Here is a 26,368-nt window from a genome sequence, read left to right as displayed (position 1 = left end):
AATATTTCAAAGTATTCTTCTGAAGAGGCCAACAGCCCAGACTGTGATGCTGAAAGGACAGCAGTCAAGTTATACTGATGTCTACAAAGCAACCAAAATAAAATGCATACAAAGCAATAAATTATGGTAGTAATTTCGAACAACTCATACAGAAATTGGGTAGGGCTGTTGTCTTTAACTTACTATTGCAATATCACACCTTACACATTAATATGGGTAAAGTGTGTGTGTATATATATCTCTGTGTATCTCAAACAGCTGGATGAGAATATATACAAAATATTTAAATCAAGTCATCATGTCTGCCCCTGAGGATGTGTGAGACCAATTCAGCTAAACTGGCCTCTGGTATGAATTGTTTCTTCTGCCACCCTAGCAACTATTTACACTAAACCTACCTCAGAGGCCCCAAACCTTGGAAAAATTAAGAAGCACCCTTCACCCTCATTTCCCAAAAAAAAGCCAGTCACTGGTGACTGGGAGAACAGTACACTTATGCCAGGCACCTTCCAGGTAAAACCAGCACAATACAGCACAGAATGCCTTATCTTCACTATTCCAGCTATGCAGAACTTGACAAGGAAAAATCCATTTTAAAGCAATTTAACACTTCATTTGAGTATGGACATAACTTAAGGGAACAAAATGCGTAACATACGTGTAGGTTGTTTAAACAACAGAAGAAAATAGCACTGAGCAGGGACAGTTGTACTGGCAGAAGACTAACACTCACTGTACAATCGGTGCTGTGAAAGAAAAAAAAACGGAGATTGGCTCATAAACCCACACTGGCATTTACAATATGTGTTATAATGTTTGTATCATGAGACCCTGTAGCATCACACTACAACTGAATGATGAAGTCGTGCTGATATAAAGAGGATATGCCAAGCAGGTGGTGGTGATATACAGCAACTGTATTTTCCATACATGTCTTGTAATTACAGTAAGCTCAGTCCAGAAAATCTTGTAAAAGTAATATTTGTACTGGAGTAGTACCCTTCTGTTCTCCCGACTGTAAGACCTTGGATTTTCATTATGGTGAGTCTGAAGGCCTGGTGCTAAGTGGACACTGAAAACAGTTGTCATCTGCTAAGGAAAAAAATGTAATTTTCTCCTTTTTTAACCACTGATTGGTAAAAAACCACTGAGTTTTAAAGATTGCAATAAATACCAGGGAAAGTGTTTGGGCAGAGGTCACTCAGAGATACATGGCCACTCAAATCCCAGGCAAAGTGACAAATGAGTAATGGGGACCTTGTGGATATGGTGCTTGCACATGTTGGAAGAGAAGGCTAGAGAAAACTGTATAGGAATTGACACAAATCAAAATATACTTGCCAAGGCAGAACACCGTGTGGCCTCAAAGGCTGAGTTTCATAGCACTCATTGACATCTTGGTTACTGCTCAGGGTCAATTAGCTCCTCTGTGACAAACTCACAGACCAGTAATTGTAGTAGGAAAATAGCTGCTTTCTACAACCTGGCACAAAGTATTTAGAGCACAGATTATGTTTTATCTTATTTTTCTACCAGTTTGAAAGTTGTATGGGTTCGTCAAGGAGAAGAGGAGGAAATTTGCCTGTGGAGAAGTTTTGCCTACAGCACAAAACTATTTTGACAGCAAAATACAGCATTTTGAACAGTATTGCTATGGGCTGCTACCCAGTGGGCACTTGTTTATATTAAAATGCTGAGCAGTCACTAGTGTGTGTGAGAACACCTTCAGTTCTCTGAAATCAACAGAGATTCCTGTTGCACTGAGCTGGGTCTAACAACATCATCACCAGTGCTTATTACATTTGCATAATCACTACACTGAGGTTTTATTGCATCCAGACTACAAGATATTACACTAAATCTATCTGAGGTGATGAAATTATTAGATTTTCAGTGCAGGTTTTTTTACATTCTCTCCCCTTTCTCAGGTTAGAGTAATCGAAAGAAAGACCATTTAATTAGGGGGAACAAAAGGTACCACGTGAGCAATACTTCAAGCCTAAATATGAATACTTCAAACTCTAAATTTGAACTTGCAAATTGTCCACATTGGGGTAAGATGGGGGGCAGAGGCTCAGAACCAGGTCTTTAGGCCTCATTTGACTTTGAGTTGGTCCCACAGAGAGAAATCAGGAACAGATCCAGTAAAAAGCCATGCTCCAAAAGCCAGACATCTTCAGTGGTCCACAAACAGCAGCAGAGGGCCTGACGCTTCAGAGGTGAAACCTGATTCAGAGCAAGAATAAGCAAGAATAAACCTTCAGCATCAGCCAGTGCCCAGCTGCTGCAGCTCCTGTGCAGCACCATGGCCAGCCCAGCAACGCTGCCTCTGCCCTCCAGCTGCTCTCCCTGCACCCAGCTGACTGCAGTGGCAACAGCTCTGGGCACAGCCTTCAGCCAAAGCATAAATTAAGGGGCTGTTTGGACACATCAGCACAACAGCCTCTCTAAGGCAGCTGGGCTGCCGCCTCAGAAGTCAGTTTGAGGCCCTCACACGACTCAAAGACCAAGACTCCTGAAAGGGGCAAGTTATCCATGCTAGAGCAGTACTGTTCCCCTGAAAAAATGGGAACGGCATCAGGCAGCCTTGATCTAGGACTCAGGTCCGGCCAACAAGAATGAAACAGACCTTACAAATGGATCAGAAAATAGATCCCTAGGCTGCTGCATTACAGACAGACAGGCAGACACTGTCATGACCCAGACGAGCCCCAAATTCCCTCTGCCTCTTTGTTTCTACATCTGAAAAAGTGAGTTCACAGTTACCCTAGACTTCAACTGTACAATTCTGTACCAACTTAGACTCATTTTATAGGCAATTTGCATGGATGTGAACAATTACAGAGAAGGCACGTCAACAGAGAATCAAGCACTGCATCTAATGTTGGTAATGCACTTAATAATAACAACCCCACTTCCCTGGAAGAGAACATTAAACCTGTTCAAAATACAGTATTTTTTTCCAAATGATAGTATTTCTTCCCTCCTACATCATATCTACCTTAATCATCTGACTCCCACATAACTGGCTCGACTTCAATGGCAGTCTCCTCTACTTGTTTAAAAGTCAAGTTATTTCCACTGCCATCAAAAAGGCATGATTTTCAAGTGAAGTTATTAAGTTTCCAATACAAGGAACAGTGCGTGGGTGCTACTGAAGTAGACTCAGGAATGAAAAAGAGATTCCCTTCCTTCTAACACAGGCTTGGGTATTTTTTCTCTCTGGAGCCAGGCAACACCTTTATTTATTATGATGTTTTGGCCATCTCCAAAGAAGTGAAGCCAGTGCCCCACTGTCAGCCCAATGATCTAACCTTGGCTCCATCAGAAAAAAACTATTCCTCTGTATATCCTTCATGGATGCTGAATGAACAGAAAAATACCCAGTTATTTTAACTAGCTTGCTTACATCCGAAGTCTTTTAACTAAAACATTAAAGATGATGAGCATTTTATGAACCAATCTTTCTCATGGAGGCTCCATTAGGCCACCCCATCCACTTATCTGCAAACCAGAGTCCAAGTGAACCTGATCCATTAAAGCTAAGAGCAGTTAGGTCTGACACATATGTCTGATTCTCACCCCACTGCTAAGGCCCTCATGCTAGACACAGAAGAATGATTTTGGACTCCTTTCTGAGAAAAAACAAGTTAAAAAGAAATCTCTTCAGTTCTGACCTACAGCTTTTCACCTCAAGCTTTGCATCTGTGCTGACAGCATTGTGGACTTTAATCAACTTCACTGAGTTTCAACTAATTTTATACCAGCTCCCATGTGTACATACAGGCTCTGTCAAGTGACACCAGTTTATTAATTTCATGACACTGATCTGAACTGAGAGCTGAGAAATTAATCTCAACCCAATTCTGTGTTTTGTGAGAATTTCAGCTTCTTTTCCACACAGACCCCTCAGCAGCTGTCAAATCACTGCAGGTCTTCATTTGCTGAATCCAACCTCCCTGAAGTTTCACTTCATTAGCTGCCCCTTTCACAAGATCTTTCAGCTCTATTCAGTCCCTCTGAATTCAGCAGGATGAGTAGATGGAGGGATATTCCAGCTGGAAGGAAAGGTTTATGAAAACTATATTATGCAGCGCCTACACTATTAATGAATGAAATCCTCCAGGTTCAGTCTTAAAACGCTGCCATTGTTTTGAAACCTGTCAGAGCCCCTTAATCAAATTACAGCCTTCATTCAGCTCAAGATTATACCTGAAGGTGTGTCATTTTGGCATACAGCATCTGTCATTCTCTGACAAGGAGAGAAAGAGAAAAGAATAGACAAAAGGGAAAAGTAAATAAAGTTTTCTTATCTTCCCCACTGCCCTCCCTTAGGGCAGATCTGCCACACATGAGCCAGACTTACATTCAACTCAGATTTACCTGAGGTGATCACCTCAGAATGCGGAATCGTACAACTGGCAGCAGGAGTGTTGCCAGGACCAGGACTGGCAATTCTCAGGGCACAGAAAATGCATGCACATCCTTCCTGAATATGTGAAACACGCTCTGGCCCTGTAGCTCACATTGATGTGCACAGTTCAAAACTTCTCCAGCTATTGTTTTTCACATTCTAGGTTGTGTTCTGGTGCTGACAACCTGCAGGTACACCCTGAGAGTTATGGCTCTCCGTGTCACCATAAACCACTGAGATTTAGGACAAACATTTTCAGTAATCAGAATTTCTTTCTCGAGTTCTCTATGACATGTTCTGTACCAAGGCAGAAGGGGCATGTCTGCCCCAGTGCCAGCCTCTTCTCTACAGCCTTGGTTTTCCATCACATTTCCGTCATTTTTGCTCAGCCTGGATGCTGGTCCTGCATGGCAGTCCTTCAGGGAAGTGCAGCACGGTAGTGGGTTAGCTGAAGTCTTTAGGTTAGCCTAGAGATTTTGTCCCCTCTAGAGTATAAAAGTTCCATGCAAAACAAAGAATCCACTTTCAGCCCTACCTGTTTAGATGGTCATGATCCCCGAGAGTTTGTCCCACTGAGCCACCAACTCATCTCAAAGGTGGCCCAGCTAAGGGTGGCCCCTCTGCCTCCTCACCCTTAGCCCAATAGGAGCAGAAAAGGAAAAATCAGACCTGCCCTTTCATCTTGTCCCCAGCAGCTCACCTACCCTGGGGAGAAAAAAAAACAAACAAAACCAAAAAAAACAACAATGCCCTCAACTGTTCAATTTGCTATTCTGTCTTTGAGATTTCTCAGTGCTGTATCGTTTCACACTGCCCCTTCCTGCCTATCCCAAGAAAGAAGACTCCTTTTGTAAGTGACACTTTTCCCAGAAAAAAATGCCCCCTGTTAGTCTCATTACTGTCTACCCAGGGAGCCCCTTTTGTCCCCTTCTCAGACAGATTCCTGCTGCTGCAGTGTCTAAAGACTTTATGCAGCACCACTGAAATGTATCAGAAGTGGTCCACAGCCTACCTGCATCAGGAAGATGTGATGGCTGGTTCCTTTTTCATCTTTGATCCATGCTACTCCGTGCTTGTGCTAAAAAGACAAGGTCAAAAGCATCTGTCTGGCACTTCAGATGAAAACTACTGAGTTTTAGTTGTCATTGGAATTTATTCCTCAGTCTCTTGCCTCTGTAAAAAGACAAAAGTTATATTTTGACCATCCTTATCCAAGATGGAAACAGTTACCCTGGTCTCAGGCAGCAAACAGCTTGAAAAGAAGCACAGGTTTTTGTTCTTGCTGTAGAGATGAAATGGCAGTTAAGTTGTCTCTACAGCACTTCATCATGTGGCGCTGGATTGTACCCATGGTTCTGTGCCCTGCTAAACTGCATTGTGCTGCCTAGATGGGGGGGGAAGAAATCCCAAAGTCAGTCCATTAACCTGAAACAGAGGAGAACCATCAGCTGCGCTGAAGACCCCCATCCACATCTCTGGATTTGGAATAATTCCAGTGAGATCGTTCCTTCATCAAAAAGCCAACAACAATAATCTTAAGCTCTTGTGTGGAAAACAACCAGCCTGCATCAGAAGAGCTGGGAGATCGTTCAGTCTCTTGGACGATGACAGAATTAAGCGGCAGGAAGTCTAAAGTGCTGCTGTGTGATGGCATCAAGTAGTGAAAGTGACCAGTCTGATTGCCTATTCACTCTTGTTTCCTTTTATAGATGCCCTGCACATGTTGGTTTACTGTGGGCTGGTATTCTCGTCAGAAGGGTGAAGCAAACAGAGAGCGGGACTCTGTGCAGTCAGTCCCTCTTTCATTGTCTCTCCCTGGCCTGGAGTCTGACTGATTTAAGACAGCAGATTAAAACTGGCCAGCTGAAGTTGTTAGTGCTCCCTGCCAGCCTCCTCTTCTTTCTGACAAACACTGTAGCAGTTGGTGCCATTTTAATGGCCACAATTGCTGCTGCTGTGGCTTTGTAGGGGCTCTAGAAAAACCTTCCAAAACCCCTGGTTTGGCCCACATACACATAGAGTGAGTAAGTGGGCCCATTGCAGGATTTGAGGGGATGGTTAGTTTTGACTCCACTCTAACTGCAGAGTGGATGTGTTGGTGCCCCACTGGATCAGCATCCCTTCTCAGGTCCCGGAGTAGCTGATTCCTAACTCAGCAGAGCATGCACTGGCCACAGCCATATGCCAATAGGTGCAAATCATGGGAAAAAAGGGAACTGGTGGCTCTGTCAGCACATCTGAAGAAATGAGTTGTGGGGAATCATTTGTCCCTCACTGTTTTTCAAGCATTCTTCCAAGTGCGCTGTCAAAAGTGGCACAGACCCACATCTACTGATCAGGTGGAGGAGAACTGGCAAGGCAAAACCCCACTTAGAGGAGTCTTTCAGTGCTCTCCTAGTCTTGGAACTATTTGCTCTATCAGCAGCTTGTAAGATTATTTTTCTGTCAGTCTACAGCCCCAAGGCAGTCGTTACTCAAAATCAGCGTCTACAGTTACTTCTTTTGTCCCATTTCTTCCACAGAAGCTTTAGCTTCAGAGAGATCAGGGCTCATGGAACATCCCTTCTGGTTGACCTGTACTGCCCAGCAGTTCCTTGAGACAAGGGGAAGTCTCCAACAACAGAAGGAGACTGCTTTAGTGCTCTTTCGCACCACTGAAGCAGCACAATGCAGCATTAACACATCGGAAGATCTAGTCCATTAACTTTTAAAATTAGCTTACCAGGGGAGATGGAAGTGTTTGTGGGAAAACAAGATATTCAAAGCTTCTTGCAAATCCAAACTCTCCTTCTCTAAAGCATTATATCTCATCAGTTATATTTGTAGCTTTCTCTCTTAAATACGACAGGGTAAAAAGGTTGCAAAGTGGACATCCTTCTGCAGCTGCCATCTTAATTTACTTCTTCCTCCTGTTAGCAACAGACCTGCAAGCTACAACATTATTCAGGAGTTTTGCAGTGTCAAAGTTCTGGTTGTGCTTGAGATATTTTTCACAACAATTTAGTTCAAGGTATAACAAATAAATGAAGAGCAGCAAGCCAGCCTGGTCTGGATTGAATGTGGTACTGTATGCAGTGGAAAGTTATTGTGACATTGTTGCTAGGTATTGCAGAGTTCATGAAGCTGAATTATACTTTTTATATATGAATAACCTATGATGTCATGAAAATGACATCATCGTTACCTTGGGCTGATTTCCTTTGGATGAATCCTTTAGTTGAAATTCATTGTGTATTCTCACACTTTGATTTACAAACATTAAGTTAAAACTGCAGTCAGGTGAAAAACTAGAGACATGCCCCAAAGGCAAAGGATCCTGAAGAGAAACCCCATACCTATAAAGGCTTATGTAACCCACTCCCATCCAGACTTAAACCACTGCCTTCCAAAAGCCAAGAAATGTAGCCAGGAAATAATTTTGACTTTTGTGATGCTTGGATTGGGCCATTGCCTTGCCATTGGTAATTATCATCATTGTTGCTGGAGGAAAGGGATGCCATCCAGAGGGATCTTGACAGGCTGGAGAGATGGGCCCATGCAAACTGCATGAAGTTCAACAAGGCCAAGTGCAAGGTCCTGCACGTGCATCAGCACGACCCCAAGCACAGCTACAGGATTGTGCTGTGCTGGATTGAGAGCAGCCCTGAGGAGAAGGACTCGGGGTCCTGATCGATGACAAGCTCAACATAAGCCGGCAGTGTGTGTGCCAGCAGCTCAGAAGGCCAAATGTGTCCTGGGCTGCATCAAGAACAGTGTGGCCAACAGGTCAAGGGAGGTGATTCTGCCCCTCTGCTCTCATGAGACCCCATCTGGAGTGCTGCCTCCAGCTCTGGGGTCCCCAGTATGGGAAAGACACAGAGCTGTCAGAGTGAGTCCAGAGGAGGGCCATGAGGATGATCAGAGGGCTGGAGCACCTCTCCTGTGAAGACAGGCTGAGAGAGTTGGGGTTGTTCAGCCTGAAGAAGAGGAGGCTCCAGGGTGACCTAATTGTGGCCTACCAATACTGAAAGGGGTCCTACAGGAAAGTGGGAGAGGGACTGTTCGTCAGGGAGTGTAGCAATATGACAAGATGAAATGGCTTCAAGCTGAAAGAGGGTAGGTTTAGGTTAGACATTAGGAAGAAATTCTTTACTATGAGGGTGGTGAGACTTTTCAGGGTTGCCCAGAGAGGTTGTGGAATCCCCGTTCCTGGAAGTGTTTAAAGCCAGGTTGCAGGTGGATTGGAACTAGATGATCTTTGAGATTCCTTCCAACACAAAGCATCCTATGATTATATGATTCTGTGATTGGCATTGGACACATCAGCTGGCTAGTTGATAGCCTGTAGAAATATGCGTTCACTGGTTAGCTCAAAAGACACCCATCACAGCTAGAACAATCAGTTCATGAGGGTACCACACCATAATTTACTTTCTCATTATTCATCAGGAAGGTAGACAAAATGTCTGTTGACTTTGCCACTCACAGACACACATACACACCGACACATAAACAATCTAGCCATGTTCACAAAGGGATTTGCTAAATGAAAGCATCTATACTTGACCAAACTTTGAGGAATGCTCTGTGGAATACTGGGCTTGAAGCCTGTATTCAATCATGAGAGAAGCATATGATTAGCTGTGCTTTTATCCCTGTGCTGTCATCTGAGAGGATTGTAGGGGGTTTTACATTAGTATGCCTGGTGAAAACAGAGCAAACCCATTGCTCTGTGATTAATAATGTGTTAAGCCACAGTTCCAAATTATTTCAACTTTTCAATGGTTATGAGAACATTTACAAGACTGATGGCTGGGCCGTATACTGCCAACAGGCTGAAAGAGCCATCATTTATTACAGCGACTTTTTGCAGCCAAAATGTGTAATTCTACCCTGGTAAACTGTGCAGAAAAAGAATTATGAGTTTTGGTACAACATTTTCCCAAATTAGAAATCAGGTGAAGCTTTCTGAACTGCAAATATTTTGGAGGTGGGGAGCAGTAAGGGAGGAAATGCCATTAAACTGCAAAAAAATGTAAGCCCTGAACATTTCAGCACCATGATGGTGCAACAGATCTTCGGTCATTGTGTTGGCTGATTTAATCCCATCACACCACAGTATTTTGTGGTTATTTGTTGTTCAGTTTCACCATATGCTTATAATACTCTCATCTATCAATCACTCCCCAGTTATTTTCTTGTAACAACATCTTAACTGTCCCAGCCCCTCTCTGAAGTCTGTTAATTGTCTTCTCACTGCTGACAGTTAAATTCTCTTCTCCTCCCCTCATACGACAGAAGTAATGATCATTTGATGATAATCAACCTATCTCATTAAGCATTTGAAAGAACTGAGGATTTCCAAGGCTATTTGGGGTATAGGAAAACCATGAAATCTCTGTACATCTATCTGTACAGTATCTGCATGCTTGCGCCTGCGTGTGCACGTGCCACGGCCTCACATTATCACAGCACCCGCAGGCAAAATCTCCATTATTCTGATAGTAGACATTTTTCATTTGCTATTAAAAGAAGGGGAGAGCTCCACTGCACAGAGAGAAGGGAAAGGCTGAGGAAGCACAATTACAACCCCAGGAAAACACATTCACATTCCATGACGTGATCCATCTCATTTGCCTTCTGTTCCCAAAAACAAGTTCTCCAGTTTTGCCATCTATACCCAACTCTGCTTAAAGCAAAGGAGAGAAATGGTCTTGGGAAAGATTTTGAGCTCTGCTGAGTCCCTTGCAGTGAAATAACAGGATTGAAAAAAAAATGCTGTTCAAGAACATTAGCCCTCCACGAAAACTGTACCAGCACTTTCAGACAAAAAACCCATCCTGGCTCACATCAAAGGGCAGAAGATAGCCAGCACGCTCTCAAATGACCATGAAAATTTATGTATCCTTATCACAGTAGTATTTCTTTGCGACACACCGTCTATGAGGCCCCTGGAAACTCACTGTTCTCTGCCTCAATTTCCCCAATGGTAAAAGAAAAATAATTATATTTCCCTTCCTTTGAGATTTTCAGATAAAAGGTGAAATGAGAGCCAAACATTACTAGTACTATCCTTTCTGAGCCTCAGTAATTTGTTCCCCGCTGGGCTTCTGGATTCTAATGCAAACTTATTGGCATAATACATTCTGTACTTGTATTGTATTTGCACTGACCTCCATTTCCAGCAAAATCAGAATAAAATGTAATTTAAAAATTGATAGGAAACACAAGAAGCTAATAATCTGGCTTGTACCGAATGAGCAGCAGCTAATGTTTTATGCACATAGGACCAGTGCGCACCAGTTCTGTAGTTGTTTCTTAAAGCAATGTGTACGGTCAGAGTTTGGGCTTTTTGGGGTGCAGCTACATTTTTCAATACATTTCATAGAATATTTCCAGTACTCACATCCATGCTGGGAATAGGCAATCATGGGTGGGAGGGTGGGGGCAGGGGGTTCTCCCTTTTCTCTTTAGAATAGTAACTAAAAAGAAAAGAGTCTTCATTCTTCAAGACAGCTCTGCCCATGCTGATCTCAGATTAGCCAGGCAGGAGTTCAGCCCTGGGGGCTTGATGAACACTTACTTACATCAAATCCTCAACTGTACTTTGAGGAGAAGCAAGGAGAAGAAGCTAAGGTGGTCCTATTGATCTGTCAACTGTCCCAGGAGCACCTCCCAGGTTTAGTTAGAGAATAAAATGCCTTGTGCATGGTTTTTGCTTCTTTTACCTCTCTGGTTAAAAAAAAAAAAATCTCTGCCTGGAGTAAATGTGAAGTGAAGGCGGTGGCAGTATATTTCACTTGCAGACAGGGAAAACTTATGTCATGGTGGGAGGAGAGAGAAGGGTTCTCTGCATGGAACAGAGCTGGTTGGATTCAGCATCCTTCTGATGCCTATTTGAACTCCGCCCAAACTCACATCCCCTTCTCAAGCCTCCTTGTCTCCAAACTCTTATTCCTCCCAAGCGTTGTGATTTATTTTCTCTGAAGGAAGCAGAGCTAGCTTTAAAGCCACCCCTGAGCAACCCTACTTCCAAGGCCTGCTTCACTGCAAGCATGAAGGAGAGAAGGGATAAGCAAGTTTTCTCAGACAGCATGCCAATTTTTTTTTCTCTTTCCCATCCTGGAGGTTAAGCATGCCTTAGGAACACAGCAGGAGGTAGAGGATGCTGCCTCACAAGCAGACATCTGCTAGATTGCTTGGGACTTGCATGGATCCCATGGAGGTGTAAAGCTGTGGAGATCTGAGTCAGGTCCGGAGTCTGGAATAGCTGTATCTTGAAGGACCATGATCTTGCTTTGAGCTATTGCTGACTGTGACTAGAATCTGGTGCTGTGCTTTCCATTTGCTATGGCATATATTTTTTTTATAACCTCATGTTAAACACTCATATGCAATGGTAGAGACAGATCTCTTCGGCCAGCAACGCCTGGGTTTCAGCCCCTGCCTCCCCACTCACCTCTGAAACCGGGAGCCAGGTCTAGCTTATTCTCTGAGAGGCAGGATATTGTCAAAGTGAAGGATGTCCAGCTTTAGCCAGTGCCCATGGGACAAAGCATAGATCAATGAAGTGCTCCGAATTAGCAGTGGTCTGGCAGCAGTAATAACGGCTGCAAGAAAGAGACTGTGTAATTGTGCTTGTCGTGAAGAAGAATACAGTCTGCAGCTGGTGTACAGAAATGCCTCAAATCTGCATGGGAGTCAGAGGAAAATAACATAAGCTACTAACCTCTGGCTCAGAGAGAGTTCGGCAAGGTACCTCCTTCAAATGCTGCCTTCCTGCACAAACACACAGCATCCTGGTGGTGTCTCATCCGCCTGCCCAGACATTCCAAAAGCAACTTTTGCAATAATCTCTTAGCAATATTTTCCTGGCATTGCTGCTTGCTTTTTTATTTATTTTTTTTCCCCTTAGTTTATATAGATGGAAGCTTAAAAATTAAAAAAATAAATAAATCTTTGTAAGTTACCTCTTCTGGTAGAAGAGTGCCACCTCATGACTGATACAGAGGTTGTCTGAAGCATCTCGCAGCGGGAGAAGTCTGAAAGCTCTCAGTGCCCACCGCCAGGGAGGGCTGGACTGGAAGAGCTCATGCCCCGTGTACCCACGCAGCACCCCGGCACCCCGAGACAAACGCTCCTTTGCCAAACAAGTGCTCTGCGATCATACATCCAGGAGAAAAAGCTTAGCCCATCCTCGGTGTGGAACTGGAATTAATTACTTGAGAGAATTACCATTATGCAGGTCTTTATACAAGGTGCTTCTTGCTTCAAAAGCCCTGTCATTTTGTTTCAGACTCCTCTGCAGTATCTTAGGTACCTCTCTACTGGGAACTGCACAGCTTGGAGTGTGAGCACCCTCTTTTCCTTGCTTCCTCAGGCAGCTTTCCACACATCTAGCCACCTCTTCCCAAGCTCATCATTTTTTTCCTTACTAAACCAAGTAATTTTTCTCACCCACTGAGCTGAACATTGTTAAACTAAGGAGAATGTGGGGATTCTAAAAAGTCCTAATGACTCTTTGTCTCTTCCGTAAATGTGGTGCAAGTGTCAAAGAAATTTGGGATTTGCTACTCCATCACTGGTGGGAATGTTTGTGGCAAAAGCAGACACAGAGTGTTCTCATGGATCCATTTGTCTACGTTCCTCCCAGAACTGCTTAGTTTAAGTATTTGCAATGTACAAACAAGGAATAGAGCAAAATAGCATTTTGCTGGCTTTTTGCAAGGTTTTTTGTGGTGTTTTTTTTCTGTTAAATGAATTTGGGCATTGAGGAAAGTGCTAGATTGAAAAGGCTAGAGCTCGAAGTATGTTCTTCCTATTTTTTCCCAGAATAGAAATATCATGAGAGTAGTACCAAAGCTTTCCTAAAAGCTGTTCTCCTTTATTGGACTCATTGCTAAATGGTAGGCAGTAATTAAAGATCAGAATCAGCTTCTTCCTTGTCACCTCAAATAAAATGAAAAGTGAATTAAAACCAAGTGAAATACCAGTTTTTATAAACTAGTCATTGATCTAATAGCAGGTTTATTAATAACACCTATTATCAGACAGGATGCTAAGCAGCTAAAATACGGATACAAATTTTGACATAATTTGAATATTAAGTAGTGTTCCAGAAGTGAAAGATTTTAGCATCTCATTCCCTGAGGCAGCCAGTTTTTGCTCAGTCCTGCATTTCAAAAATACACCACTAAAGTTGTCAGATAGCCAATATTATTAATCCGAAAGCATCAACTTAATAAGTCTCATCCTATGAGCTAAAAAAAAAAAGAAAAAAAATATCAAAACCCACTTGTTATTCAGTGGGAGGATTTTAATAGTGCAGATGATTTTCTTTGCATAACTGCTAGAAGGCCTGCAAAAGTTCCTAAAAAATCAGAGCTCCATGAAGTCTGGGACTGGCTGATTCTTTTTTTACGATAAAGATAACAGCTGAATCAATAACCTTAATTTAAATTTTAATTAAAGATTCTTGTTATGACAGATTACTTCATAATATTCAGGTGTTCAAAATATTTGAGTTATGTTATTACTTAGTTTAGTTATTGTGCTGTTTCCCTTTATATTTATACAAAGGAGTTGACCGTTCACACCAAGAGATAGCGTGGACAAATGTTGCGTTCCTTGAAGTCTCTCCCATTAAGAAAATGAAAAGGCACAAGGTCTGCCATCCAAATCCATCATGAGAAATTCTAACAAAACTACCCCAGACATTCCTCCTCCCAGAACAAGTAAGTTAGCTCTGGGCCACGTACAGTGCGGGGGTCCTTCAGACAGACCAGCAGCACTGAGCCCCTTCACCTCTGACACCGAAGACCTGTAAAACCAGAGATGTGCTGGTCTGAGTGAAGTTTCTGTACCTGCCAAGGGCTGTACTGACACCAGGGCACAGGAAGAGGTACAGGGCAGGAGGCAGGTCTGTGCTTAAGCCACCGAAGAGGAGAGAGGAGTTGCTGCCAGCTGAATTAAGCACAGGTCTAACCATCAGCACCAAAGGGCAACCAGCACCTTCAAGGAGCTAAGCTTTGTCCAAAATGCCCAGAGAGAGGGCTAGCAGCTTGTTTGCTTGGTGAAAGAACCATAGAGCAGCCATGCTGTTATTAACCAGTGCTACAGAGCAACCCAGCTCTCATGCATCCCTCTGCCCAGCTGCTTTTTGTAGGCTGATGTGTGATAATAGCTGCTGGCCTTCTCAAGAAGTGGCTGTGACAGCTTCAGCAATGCTGTTAAGATGTAGGGCTTTCTTCTGAAAACCACTGAAAAAAAACTGAAAAAGTGTCCTCTTGGGACACTTTCAGGTGAATTATAAACCAAAATTATCATCTCTGAAACTAAGATATCTTTAGAAAGACTGATTTCTTCAAGTTGGTTCTTCTAAAAGCAAGTATCACCTACCCACGTTTAGCTTGTTTTCCAGCCCACCTAAAACGATGCACCATTACAAAAGTGCCCAGGCAACTCCAAAAATCCATGCTTACCAAAAATCCATGTAATTTTGAACAGAACATGATTTCTCTTTATTTATGCTGCCATTCCAAACATCGCTTCTGCCTGGCAGAAGCAAGTGCTTTATCCTGAATTCTCTTTCATCTCCTCCTCCAATTTCACAACAGCTACACCAGGTTCAGCAATGCCATTAGCCACAAACCTAGAAACAACCACCAGAATACTTTGTGGGTGATTCACAGATTTTGTTGTCAAAAAGCTAGTGATCTTCCTTATTTCCTGAATTTTACAGCATGCCAAGCTATGTGTTCACACTGTTTTGTTTTTAATCTGGGATTCACAAACATTTCCATGGTAAAATGTGGCATTTGTATAAAAAGCTCTAAGCCAGTAAAGTTCAGGGAAGAGCAAACCTTGAGTGCACTGTTCCCTTTGGAAGGGGCATTTTTAGGGCAGAAACAAAAGCCATCCAAACGTGCAGACTTAAACGATACGTTTAAGAAGTCTGCTCAGCAAGAGGTGAAATAGATCACACCTCTGTGTGTGTGTGTGTGTGCGTGTGTGTGTGTATACACATACACACATATATATATATATAAACGTTTTTAGTTAAATATGTATCTCACAGTCCTGACAGCACAAGTGTGCAGCAGCTACAAGCCATTACTGAAAGTCCTCCTTTCGCAGCAAGCATCATTCCAACTGTAAGGGGTTTTCCTCCCAGCCATCCCCTGGCATCAGTGCTAATGTGGGATTTTAGCAGTGCCCAAACATGACTTGCTCTGGTCTCAGTCCCAGTTACTACTGTGTGCTAAACACATGTTCCATGAGGTTCCACGCCCTCCGCATTATGTAGCATAGAGCCCATATTGTAGTCAGCTACTTACTTTTTTTCTATGAAAGACTGGCCACCTTGGAAGAGCTCTCACATAAGCACCACTTCTGCCCCTTTCCAAGGCCAAATGCATTCAGGATCTATATTCTCAGCAGTTAAGCAGGCAACCTGCAGAGCATCCAGCTCTAGGAATGCTTTCCATGGGCATTTCCCAGGCAGGCTTGCTGCAACTGTGTGTGAGCGATCCCATCTTGCAAACCCAGCCTGAACATTTTAGAGAAGCAGCAGTTCCCGTCCAAACTGCACATCAAAGATGTGGGGTTTTCAAATGGATGTAAGGCTTCACCAAGCTCATGAAACTTAGACATGTCAGAGGATGCTTTTTATTTCTTTTCTTCATTTCCTACCTGGGATTTATATTTTACCCCATTCACATCTTCTGCCTCCACAGCAAGGAGTGGAGAGAGAGGAAACTGCTTTTGAGGTGCTGATCTCATTTAGCCTTTCCGTTCATGCAGAACAGAGAAGAACAGGAGCTGTTCTACTGCCTTCTTCTCCAAGATGAGTCATGCAGCAGCTCAGTCAGCTCCTTTTTCACCTTTCTTTTACCAAAACTAGATTTCCCTGTGGCACTCCTGCCATTCATAAAAGGTGACTGCAAGGGCAGAGGATTCAGAGCCCATGGAGGAAAAGGGTCTCCCTTTAGCTTTTCTCAGCCTCAGATCATGCTGCAGGAAGCCAGCTGTAGAACAGCATCACTGCACACCAATGTGCAGCTGGGTGTCCCCCATTGCCTCCTCTCCTGTTGTTTTTGTGAGCTGTTTTTCCCCAGCAGTAGTGAATCCAGTGACTGGAGAGACAGACCATAATACAAACTGAACCCAAAGTGCTTCCCACATGCCAGCATGACCAAATTGGAGTATTTGTGTGAATTATATCTTTCCAGAGGTTCTCTGAAATAAGAACTAAAGATGTTGCTCGTGACTGTGGAAAAGAATGGGAAGCCAACAGAAACTCATGCAAAGGCTGTGATTTCTGCTGAGCAGTCATCCTTTCTCTTATGAGAGCAACCTAGCAAGACAGTTGGATAGATCCAAAACCATAAACAGAACTATTAGCCTTAAGGTACTGTTAGGAGCCTTCTCCACACCCCCTGCCACCTGGGATCCTCTCTGCTCCATGCTCTACCTCCACCCTGATGGGGCAGCTTGCACTGCTCAGCGAAAAATCCTGCCAAGCCCCTTCTCCAGCGAGGCAGCAAGCAGGCAGCTCAGCTGGAGCTTGGTGCCTCTGCTGCCTGCTCCCGACTGCGTGTCCGGGAATTGCGGAGCAGGCTGCCAGCACACCGCTCTGGAGCAGAGCGTCCCATCTGCGGGCCAGAAATCAGGAGGAAGCCCGAGGATTAGTAGCAGTGTTTTTTTTTAAAAGGTCAGGACGGATCTTCTGTTTACTCAGCACTCTGCATTTTGAAAGCAGAGCCGCTGAAGACACAGGCGTGTACTGCAGCTTCTTTCAAACAAAATTCCCCTCTATCCTCCCGCGCGGGTGTCTGCTAGGAGAAATAAAGCTCTTGCGTGGTGCTGATTCGATGCCTGAGAAACCCCCGAATCTATAAATGTATCCCAGCAGTCAAACGCCAAGTTGGGTACAAAATCCTGGTACTTCGTGTTCCAGCTCCACAAAATTGAGCCTCCCGTTTCCAAGGGCTGCGAGTGCCAGTTCTAGAACAAGCTTCTCTCTCTGGTCAGGCACCGTGTTATCAGAGATATTAAATTTCCACAGATTTAAGTCGACAGAAAAATGGAATAATCATCCATTTTAAAAAGCACAGCTGAAAAAAAAATTCGTTAGAATTCACACCCATCAGGCAACTTGATTTGCTGGGCATGGTCTGAATATAAGGTTAAATGAAGGTTAAATGTTGGCTGAATAGTCTTTGTATCATCTCTCTTTGAGAAGCTGTTTATTGAGAATGTATATGGTTCTGTTAGCTAGAAGTGACAGCACATTTGAGAGAAAGACGAGCTTTTCTGCCCTATGCATGTAGCATTTCTCAGACTTAAGTTAGATGCAGTCAGAAAGCAAAAAATTAGACACAAAATAGTCAATGGAGTATATTTAAATTCCTGATAGGAGAACTATTAACCAAGGAAATCAAACTTTTCTAACTCAGTGAAAATATCATTTCACTGGCATGGAAATCTCCTACTGGGGGAAAAAAACCTGCACATTTTTCTGATATTTCAAAAAACACTCAAACATGGTCATTTTATTCTAAATTAGATGCTGCATTATATAACATATATTTGAGGAAGTCAGAGTTAAAGCAGAATGCTTTGACCGATCCAAGTTAGACCTTGCTTAGAATTTAACTTTGTTCCATTTTTCGGGTAGCGAGGCCAGCCACTGCAGCCCGCTCCATGGCAACTTGCATTTTCTGATGTGGAGCTTGTCCCTGCTCCTGTCATCAGCTGTGAGATGAAGACAGCAGCTACCACAGAGACCTCTGATCGGAATTCACAGATGGCATTAGATCAAAGCCATAAAATTTGAAATAAAATGATCAGCTTCTTGGTCTGATTAAGTAAGAAACATGAAAATAGAAAATCCAAATTACTCGAATCATTTACAGGAAAAAACCCACCAGTTTTAACATTATAAAAGGAAAAAGAAAACAAACAAAAAAAAGCCAATGAAAGTTAATTCCTTATATTTTCATGGGAAAACACATGTCCACCCTCCTTTCCTCTCCCACTCACACACACACACACTCCTCTCTCTGGTCACTGCACTACAGCCCGGAGTGGACATACTGCAATGTAGCTTGGACACAGAGAAGACACACACATCGTTCGTAACTCACAACAGGAGGACATTGTGCACAGATCCTAGGGCATGCTGAAGCACAGGTACATTGAAATGCTCACCGGCACACTTTCAGATTTTACTCTTTTCAAAACCTTTAGACATTGCTCAGAATGAGATAAGCATCCAGTTTCCAAGTGTGTTCTGAACCAAGGTACCAGAACCCCTGGGATTTTCCCATCACTAGTGCTGAATGAGAGCTTATATGTATTTCTCTTTTTTTTAACTCAAAACTGGAAAAAAAACCCCACTGATTTCTTGTCAGACGTACACAAATACAAAAAGCAGGGGGAGGGAATGTCTTAACCCAGCATGGTACTTGCAACATTTTCCAGCAATGACAACCGATGCTTCAGGCTTTACAAAAAATGGTGAATTCAGGGTGCAACATGACTGGGAATTTTTTCTTCCATTTCTTTGGGGGTTTTTTAACTTGATACAAGAGAACAGGTTAACTAATACAGAATATTTTGGAGAATAACTTGGTGGCAGCATTATGGAAATTTTATTCTAAAGCTCTGTTCTTTTTTGAGGCAATCATTTTCACACCAGGGGGAATTGTTTAGTACAAACCTGACGGTAAAAGTCTTGATGAGGAAGAGAATATACTGCAAGCACATCTACTGCCTTTAAATCTCAGCACGTCCCTTGTGGCGCACCAAAGAAACAGGCGCTGCAAAGCGAAGTAATTTGCCAAATCCCACACAATGTCTGCAGGAGAACCAAGGTATCAATCAGGAGTTCTTGACTCCTAGCCTTTTGCTTGTTTTTAATAGCACACATTGCTTTCCCTTTTTCCTTAACATCTAAAAATAGCAGACTGACAAATCTTGCATCAAATAGATTTGAGAGCAAAAGGTCACCCGGGCAGAGACCATGTCTCTGCCTGGTAGCACATTGCTGGTGATACTTAACGAATGCAGAAGCAATGCTCAGACACTGACCTAGAATGCCGTGGTAGCTCTGCTGAACACCATCCCAGAGTTTCAGGCACTAGGTGCACATTCATCTAATTACCTCAACATCAGTGCCATTATCACAATGATTAAGTAAAACTCCCCTGTATTCTCACCCTTGCCCCAGGCAAGGTGCAAAAGTCAGCTCTAACACCACGGGCCAGCACCGCCCCTTCTTCATAATTCCCGCAGCAAAATTCTTTCATCATGAGCACTGACACAGGGACTGTAGGAATTAATCCCAAGGGGCAGAGAATTTCCAACATATTCGGTGGGGTTTTTAGAGGTTCTTGTGCTACAAATGAACCTTTTGCCAGAGTAGATCAAAACCTCTCCGGTGACACCTCAGCGAAGGGTGTTATGAATGGAGACAGGGTGAAAGCAATACACACGCACATGGGAGTCGCAGCTCCCAGCTGGAGACCCCAGACCACATTCAGTACTCCTGTACACGAGTGACATTCCATTCACCACAGAAACGGGGACACCCCTCTTTTCTCTGCACACTTGAGTCCGCTGCTGCTGAGGTCTTAGTCCCAGCTGCACTGTGACGCAAACTTCCCATGCAGTGGTTGAAAAACGGGTCATTCTTACGGGCTGTCCCATTCCGTTTTGTGCAGCAGAAAGTCTGCCCCGTTCTGCTACAAGCCAGCAGCAAGTTGCCAAACCTCAAAAGCAGCTTGATGTTGTGGCTGATCAGCCAAAAAAGATGCAGTCAGTAATGGGCTGTAATTCCTGCCCCCTTTGTTTCTTTTTGGGTCCTTTTTTAATCGCAGGAGTGAAATTTGACATTAAAAAGTCCTGTTGTAATAAAGACTGCCTCAAGTAAAACAAAAGCTGAGTGAGGCTGTCTGCCCATGTTATCTGCTGATCTAGAGCTGAAAATCCCTGTGTTTCAACCCAAATGCTTATTTGATTCTATGATTCTGAACAATTCTTTTTTTTTCCATTCACTTTTTTACAGCATTTTATTTTGATGGCTCCCATCACAAACTGAAATATTATATGGTAAGAGAGCATGACACAACATATTACTGTGTAAGTTACCGTGAAATCTTAAATTAAGTGCACTGTGAGGAAATATATCAAGTCACTCTGGGTCACCACACCAAACCCTCATAGCACTTTAAGGCAGCGCAAAGCACAAGCCTAAATAGCAGTAGACAGCATGAACAAACCATAACCCCAAAATAACTGCACAGGGCAACTTTTCAAGAGTAATGAATCTGGAGGTGGCATCAACTTTGTTATTAATTCTAATCAGTCAAAGGTGGGGTTGTAACCTTACCCACGCATCAGCAACAGCTTAGGGGAATTATTCTGTCATTTTCTTTAGACTGCACGGTGCAAACATGGAGCTTCATAAAACCTTTCATTCTAGCTGCAAGGAAAATTGCTGATGTGGTACACTGAAATAGTGTCCACGCTCCCAGTCAGGCAGAGGGAACCACTGCAGCCTGTGCTCTGGAGAAGAGCAGCCCTCATCTTGTCAGGAGCCAGAGCGTGGTCACACCTTCTTGTTGAAGCCAGTAGCACATAATGTCATGGATGTGACCAAGCCCTCTACAGCATCCCCACCCCAGCCCAGGTACTTTGCTTCAGGAGCCCAGCTCTGTGTCAGATTCAATGCAGACAGAAAGTGGCTTAGAGGGCTGGCTCCCGCTCTCAGGTCACTCTCCACTCTGCAGCTTTGCTCAAGTCTCTGCGCGGTTCAGCTCCTCACCTGTTGAACGGGAATAATAAGCATCTAGAGGGTAAGTTAAAGTTTAAATGGCATTGGTTGTCTGATAACAAAACTATCCATGCAGATTTCAGGTACATGGAGCTAATCCCAGCACTGTTAGCCAGCAGGACCCTTTCTTGTTCCCATTTGAAAGCAAAATTACAACAATATTGCCTCATTAGCTTGGTTGCCTAAAAAAAAAGTCTCCTTCACCCAATTCCCATCATTTAGTTTGCCTTCCCTGATAGAACAAAGACCAAAATGCAGCTTGCAACTCTCCTTGCATAATTCTGACCCAGGAATATGGGTGGGGTAGCCATAGGAACTGTATCCACCGTGGTTTGTGCCTTTCACAAAGAAGTGGCAACTCTTACAATGCTGGTTACAGCCCACAAAGCTCTAACTTGATCATTAAACATAATAAAAAAAAACCCACAATGAAGTAAGATGGCAATTAATTTGACTACTTAGGTAACTTGCGTAGCAATCAAGTATTTGCACAACACTCAGTCATGATTCCCTAGCCTGTGCAAGCATAAAACAAACAGACCGAAACGCTGTCATTAGGACCTAACAGAAAGCTGCAACATACACAAAGGTTCATTACTGCTCATTAGAAATGTTCCCCATTTAAAGGAGTGAGGTGGCAGTCAAGGGCAACCATCAGAGGTCTCCTCAGCTCGCGGCGTATTTAAAATACAGCATGCAGCGAGGTGAACAGGTGCAAGCGCAGGCCCACTGCAGGGCCAACTAATCCTGCTGCTGCTGCTTCCCCCCCCTGCCAGGGAAAGCAAGGACAGATGGTGCAGGGAGCTGTGGAGCTGCCACACCGGGACACACAGGGGTAAGCAGCTGCCCAGTCCGGTAGGAATGGTTCTCTGTCACCACTCGCTGCCCCAGCTTCACTCGATGCCCATCACAACAGGGCCTGAGAGTCCAGCTTGAGGGTTTTGTCAGGATTCAACACTCCTTTCTCAAACAGACCCTTCCTTCTTTCCTTCCAGTTATAGTTTTAATTAATTAGAATTAATTATTTGGGCCTCTTAATTTCCCGGGTTATTTTGAAAAAGTCTAATTAATGCTGAGCTAAGTAGCTCCAAAGACTCTCCAGCTCTCATCTACCCTGAAGGGATCCAATTAAAACAAGACACTAGTCAAAATGTCAAACCACAATAATTTTTAAAGCCATCGTGCAACAGATCTATGGCTACACACAAACCACACAATTACTGAATAAATCATGCAAAACCAAGACACTTTTTACAGTGAGGTGCTGGCACAGGCTGCCCAGAGAAGCTGTGGCTGCTCCCTCCGTGGCAGTGCTCAAGGCCAAGTTGGATGGGACTTTGCACAACCTGGGCTTCCACAGGATGTCCCTGCACATGGCAGGGGTTTGGAACCAGATGGGCTTTGAGGTCCCTTCCAAACCAAACTATTGTGTGATAGTGATTCTGTTAATAACCTAAAGCCTAAAACATCCTCACTCAAGATGCAGCCTCCCCTGGCAAATAATAAAAGTCACATTTCCTTTTACGGGACAATTAAAACCACAGAGTATAATGAAAGGTGTAAATTAGACCACAATGCATGCTAAAGACTTAGAGGCAGAAAAAACAGTCCAGAAGCTCTGCTGAATGTGGAACTGAAGGACCTGCAAGCCAGTGAGTGTGAGAGGCTGGTAAAGCTGCACCACACAGAACTGCAGAAACCTCTCTGTTCTGTTTCCAGAGCCATGCAGGTGCACTGGCAATGACTTCAAGGGTCTCCACAAGCATGGCACATTTTCATCTGGAATCCCTGTGATCCACTTACAAATTCTATCTGTATTATCTTTCTCAAACCCACACAGAGTATAAGATCTCCATCATATCTTGCTAGATAAAGTCTTTTTCTTGATTTCAGCTCACTTGTTTGAAAGATCCTAACTCTTTTATTCTAGTTCTGAAAGCATTTTTTTCTAGCTGTGGAAAAGAAACAGGTATTAAATCATCGTTGAAAGGGAGACCCAATTAAAAACTGAGACAGGTCAAAATCTCAGATGAGGGTTTGTTTTTAATGAGCTGTAACTCTAACATAATTCAATTAATCTTCTTGACTCCTGCAGAAAATTTACCCCCCTCTTTCCCATCAGTCAAATGAATTTTTCCAACCAAAGCAGCAGGATCACCGAGTACTTGGTCTGAGCACAGAAAGGTGCACCCACGCTTCTGGGTATGGCCAGAAGAGCACTGCAAAAAAGAAATGACCCTTTGGGGCAGCTGCTGCACAACTAGTGTGCTTCTCATATGTATAGTGCTCTGTGAGCTGCCAAGTTCCTCTCCCTCTGCCATTTTGTGGGACAGAAGACTAAAACTCAAACAGGAAATCTCACAAGAGATGATTTTGTCATATGGTTTTGTGTCCTTCAGCCCTTCCCACCCATGAAATGAGCGGATCAATGGTAAGATCTCTCTGTTTCCATTTGTGCATTACTTGTGAATTGCAATGCAAACATCTCTGGTCCTGCCAAACGAAGAAAACCGAAGGCTTCAGTGTTTCTGACAGGCAAAAGGAAAGAGAAATTAAGGTCAGTAAGCACGGTCGAAGGGCGGTCCCGTTTCTGCCTGGCTGCAGCAGGTAGGTACAGTGCAGCAGTTCTCCCTCACCATCGCCCTTCCGCAGGGTCTGAGGCGCTACGGTAAGTGGATGGAAATGATGGAGAAGCGCTGAAGTACCACAGCGTGGTAACAGCTGATAAATACCTCTCTAAACATCATGTTATCAGTGAAAGAGAGAAAGTACCAAGAAACAGCGATTTTCACCCAAGTTATCAGAGCTTGGAGAGGAGGCTCGAGAGAATGAGCACAGAATTACCTAGAGCAGTTTGTGCAGCCCTGAGATGTTAAACTACCAATGTTTGGTCTTCCTGAGATGCTCCAAATGACTTTATATGATGCCAGTAGTGTGGAGAAATGTCCTGCATTTCTACAGCCTGCCCTCCAAATTAAACCACTTTAAATGCTTATGATTGCTTTCTAAATAGATTATGTGTGCCTGGTTTGTCCAGGGTTTATGTATCATTATTTGCTAAGTATTTGACATATATTGTCTAGGTGACGTTTGCTTAGTATTACATAGTTAATAATGTGCAAATAATTAAAGGAAAATTATCTCATTGCCTCTGTGTACTCACATTTTGTTGGCAGCATGGTTTTGCCTATTAAATGAACTTCTCCTGACCCTTTTCCCAAACAGCTGGGTTTCTCCTTCCACTATGGAGCATCAATATTTTATTGTAGTATTTCACTGAGTTACCTGTCTGAGATGGGGCAGGTTCCCCAAGTAACAGGTCCCTGCCATGGCCAGGTGTTTCTTCACCCAGAGGACACTCTGGACTACACTTTGAGCTTGGAACACCTCTCTCCATGCCTCTTCACAAAAATACTGTATCTTAAAAGGGGTTATTTTGCCCTATAGCAGCTCCTGAAGTGAGGTTCTGCAGAGCTGTGAAGGGAAAGTAACAAAAAATTAGTCCCATTATCTGAATTCAACACCACACACTATCACAGTGTCCTCCAGGAGTTTTGCTGATGTTTGTGCACTGGCCACGAGCCCAAGCCTCAAAGCAATGCAGCTAAAAGGCAGCTCCAACCTTTAGGGGAGCCAAGTCAACCCATGGATCACAGGTGTGGGGGTTAGCCTCCAGCAGAGAAAAGCTCTTGCATAAGTTCCTCCTTTAGCCTGGGCAACTGCTGGACGTGGGAGCGTGAGTTCGCTCCATTCCAGGGATCCAAAGGATAGCACGATGCAAGTCATGTACATTCTCAATAAGCCATCTGAGACTTGTCAGCAGGTGAGTTACTTGTTGATGAAATACAGAACTGCATTTAGTGAAGAAATGCTAATCTTTGTTCACAGACTCACCACTTACTATATACATCACCAAAGGAAAGGGCATCAAACAGCTTACACAGTGCAAAATTGCTTTCCAAGCTTAACCACCTATGATGTTAAACCTACTTCTTTTCTGACATATGTAATTTAAAAACAATTTTCTGCCTACATGAATAAATAATTAAGGAGTTGGGAAAGTAGTAGGTCCCTATTACACCACTTCTTCCTTCTCTGTTACAGGAATGACCTGCCAAGCTCGAAGTTCATACATTACGAGTGAGATCCTGTGGGGTTATCGTTTCACCCCTGTCCTCACTCTGGAGGATGGATTTTATGAAGTTGACTACAACAGTTTTCATGAAACATATGAGACCAACACACCAGTTTACAGTGCCAAAGAGCTGGCAGAGATGGCCAGCCGAGCAGAACTGCCCCTGACGTGGTCTGTTTCCAGCAAGCTGGACCAGCACGCGGAGCTGGAGACTGAAGAGGAAGAAAAGAATCAAGAAGACCAAAATGAAAGAAACGGTGACGTGGCCAACTTAGAAAATGAGTCCAAAGTGTAGAACCGCTGGAGGCGTAATGGCCACTTCACCTCCTTGGTCTTCTTCCTCTTTGCTCCCTTTTTTGTTCTCTGACACACCTTTTTTTCTTCTTCCTTTTTTTTTTTTCTTCCTTATTATTCTTAATTCTGGGAAAATAAATACTTAAGATGTGAAATATCTACCTGCCCATTTTAAACTCAAGAGAGTCACAGACTAAGCAAAGGCGTGGGTTAAAGCTGCAATACCCATTATCGATGGTGGAATCTCAGTCCCCACCCTGGCTCTCTCACCCCACTGCCGGCTTCCTCAGCACCCCTCTCTGAGTTCGGGCCTCCAGGTTAATTCACGTCAACAACAACAAAAAAAAAAACAAAAGCAATGGTTATCCATACAAGGGATTTAAAATGAAAGACTAATTAATGCTCTTCAAAGTAATGGGTCTTGCCTCCAGTTTTTCTGTATTTTGGAAGTTTCCCACACTGAGTGATAAGCCTCTATGAAATGGGCCTTGCAGCTTTAAGACGAAGGTGAGCAGAGAGATCTGCAATCCAACACGATACTGTACATATGCCTTATGTAATTACTTTCTCTTTACATTTAGTAATAAACACCGCATGTACAAAAGTACTGTAGTACAGAACTTCTAAATAATGTACATAGATGTGTAATTAATGTAGGTTTAGAAACAGAGTTCTTGAACTATTGGGATGCAAAAACTAACTACCCATT

General features: G+C 43.4%; 1 protein-coding gene across 1 annotated transcript in view; it reads left to right on the top strand.

Moving 5' to 3' along the window:
* KCNJ6 (potassium inwardly rectifying channel subfamily J member 6) overlaps positions 1 to 25,660 on the top strand; it is a gene marked incomplete at both ends in the record, with an annotated part of 112,466 nt that extends 86,806 nt beyond the window's left edge. The window contains one exon of the mRNA XM_084278391.1: positions 25,335 to 25,660. Coding sequence (XP_084134517.1) covers positions 25,335 to 25,660 — 326 coding nt within the window. The remainder of the gene's footprint in view (positions 1 to 25,334) is intronic.
* Positions 25,661 to 26,368: the final 708 nt, after the last annotated feature.

Source organism: Gallinula chloropus (assembly GCF_964237585.1).
Source record: "Gallinula chloropus genome assembly, chromosome: 1".
In the NCBI taxonomy this organism is placed as follows: Eukaryota; Metazoa; Chordata; class Aves; order Gruiformes; family Rallidae; genus Gallinula; species Gallinula chloropus.
Note: the sequence above shows the minus strand (reverse complement) of the source record. Positions and strands in the feature narration are given on the sequence as shown.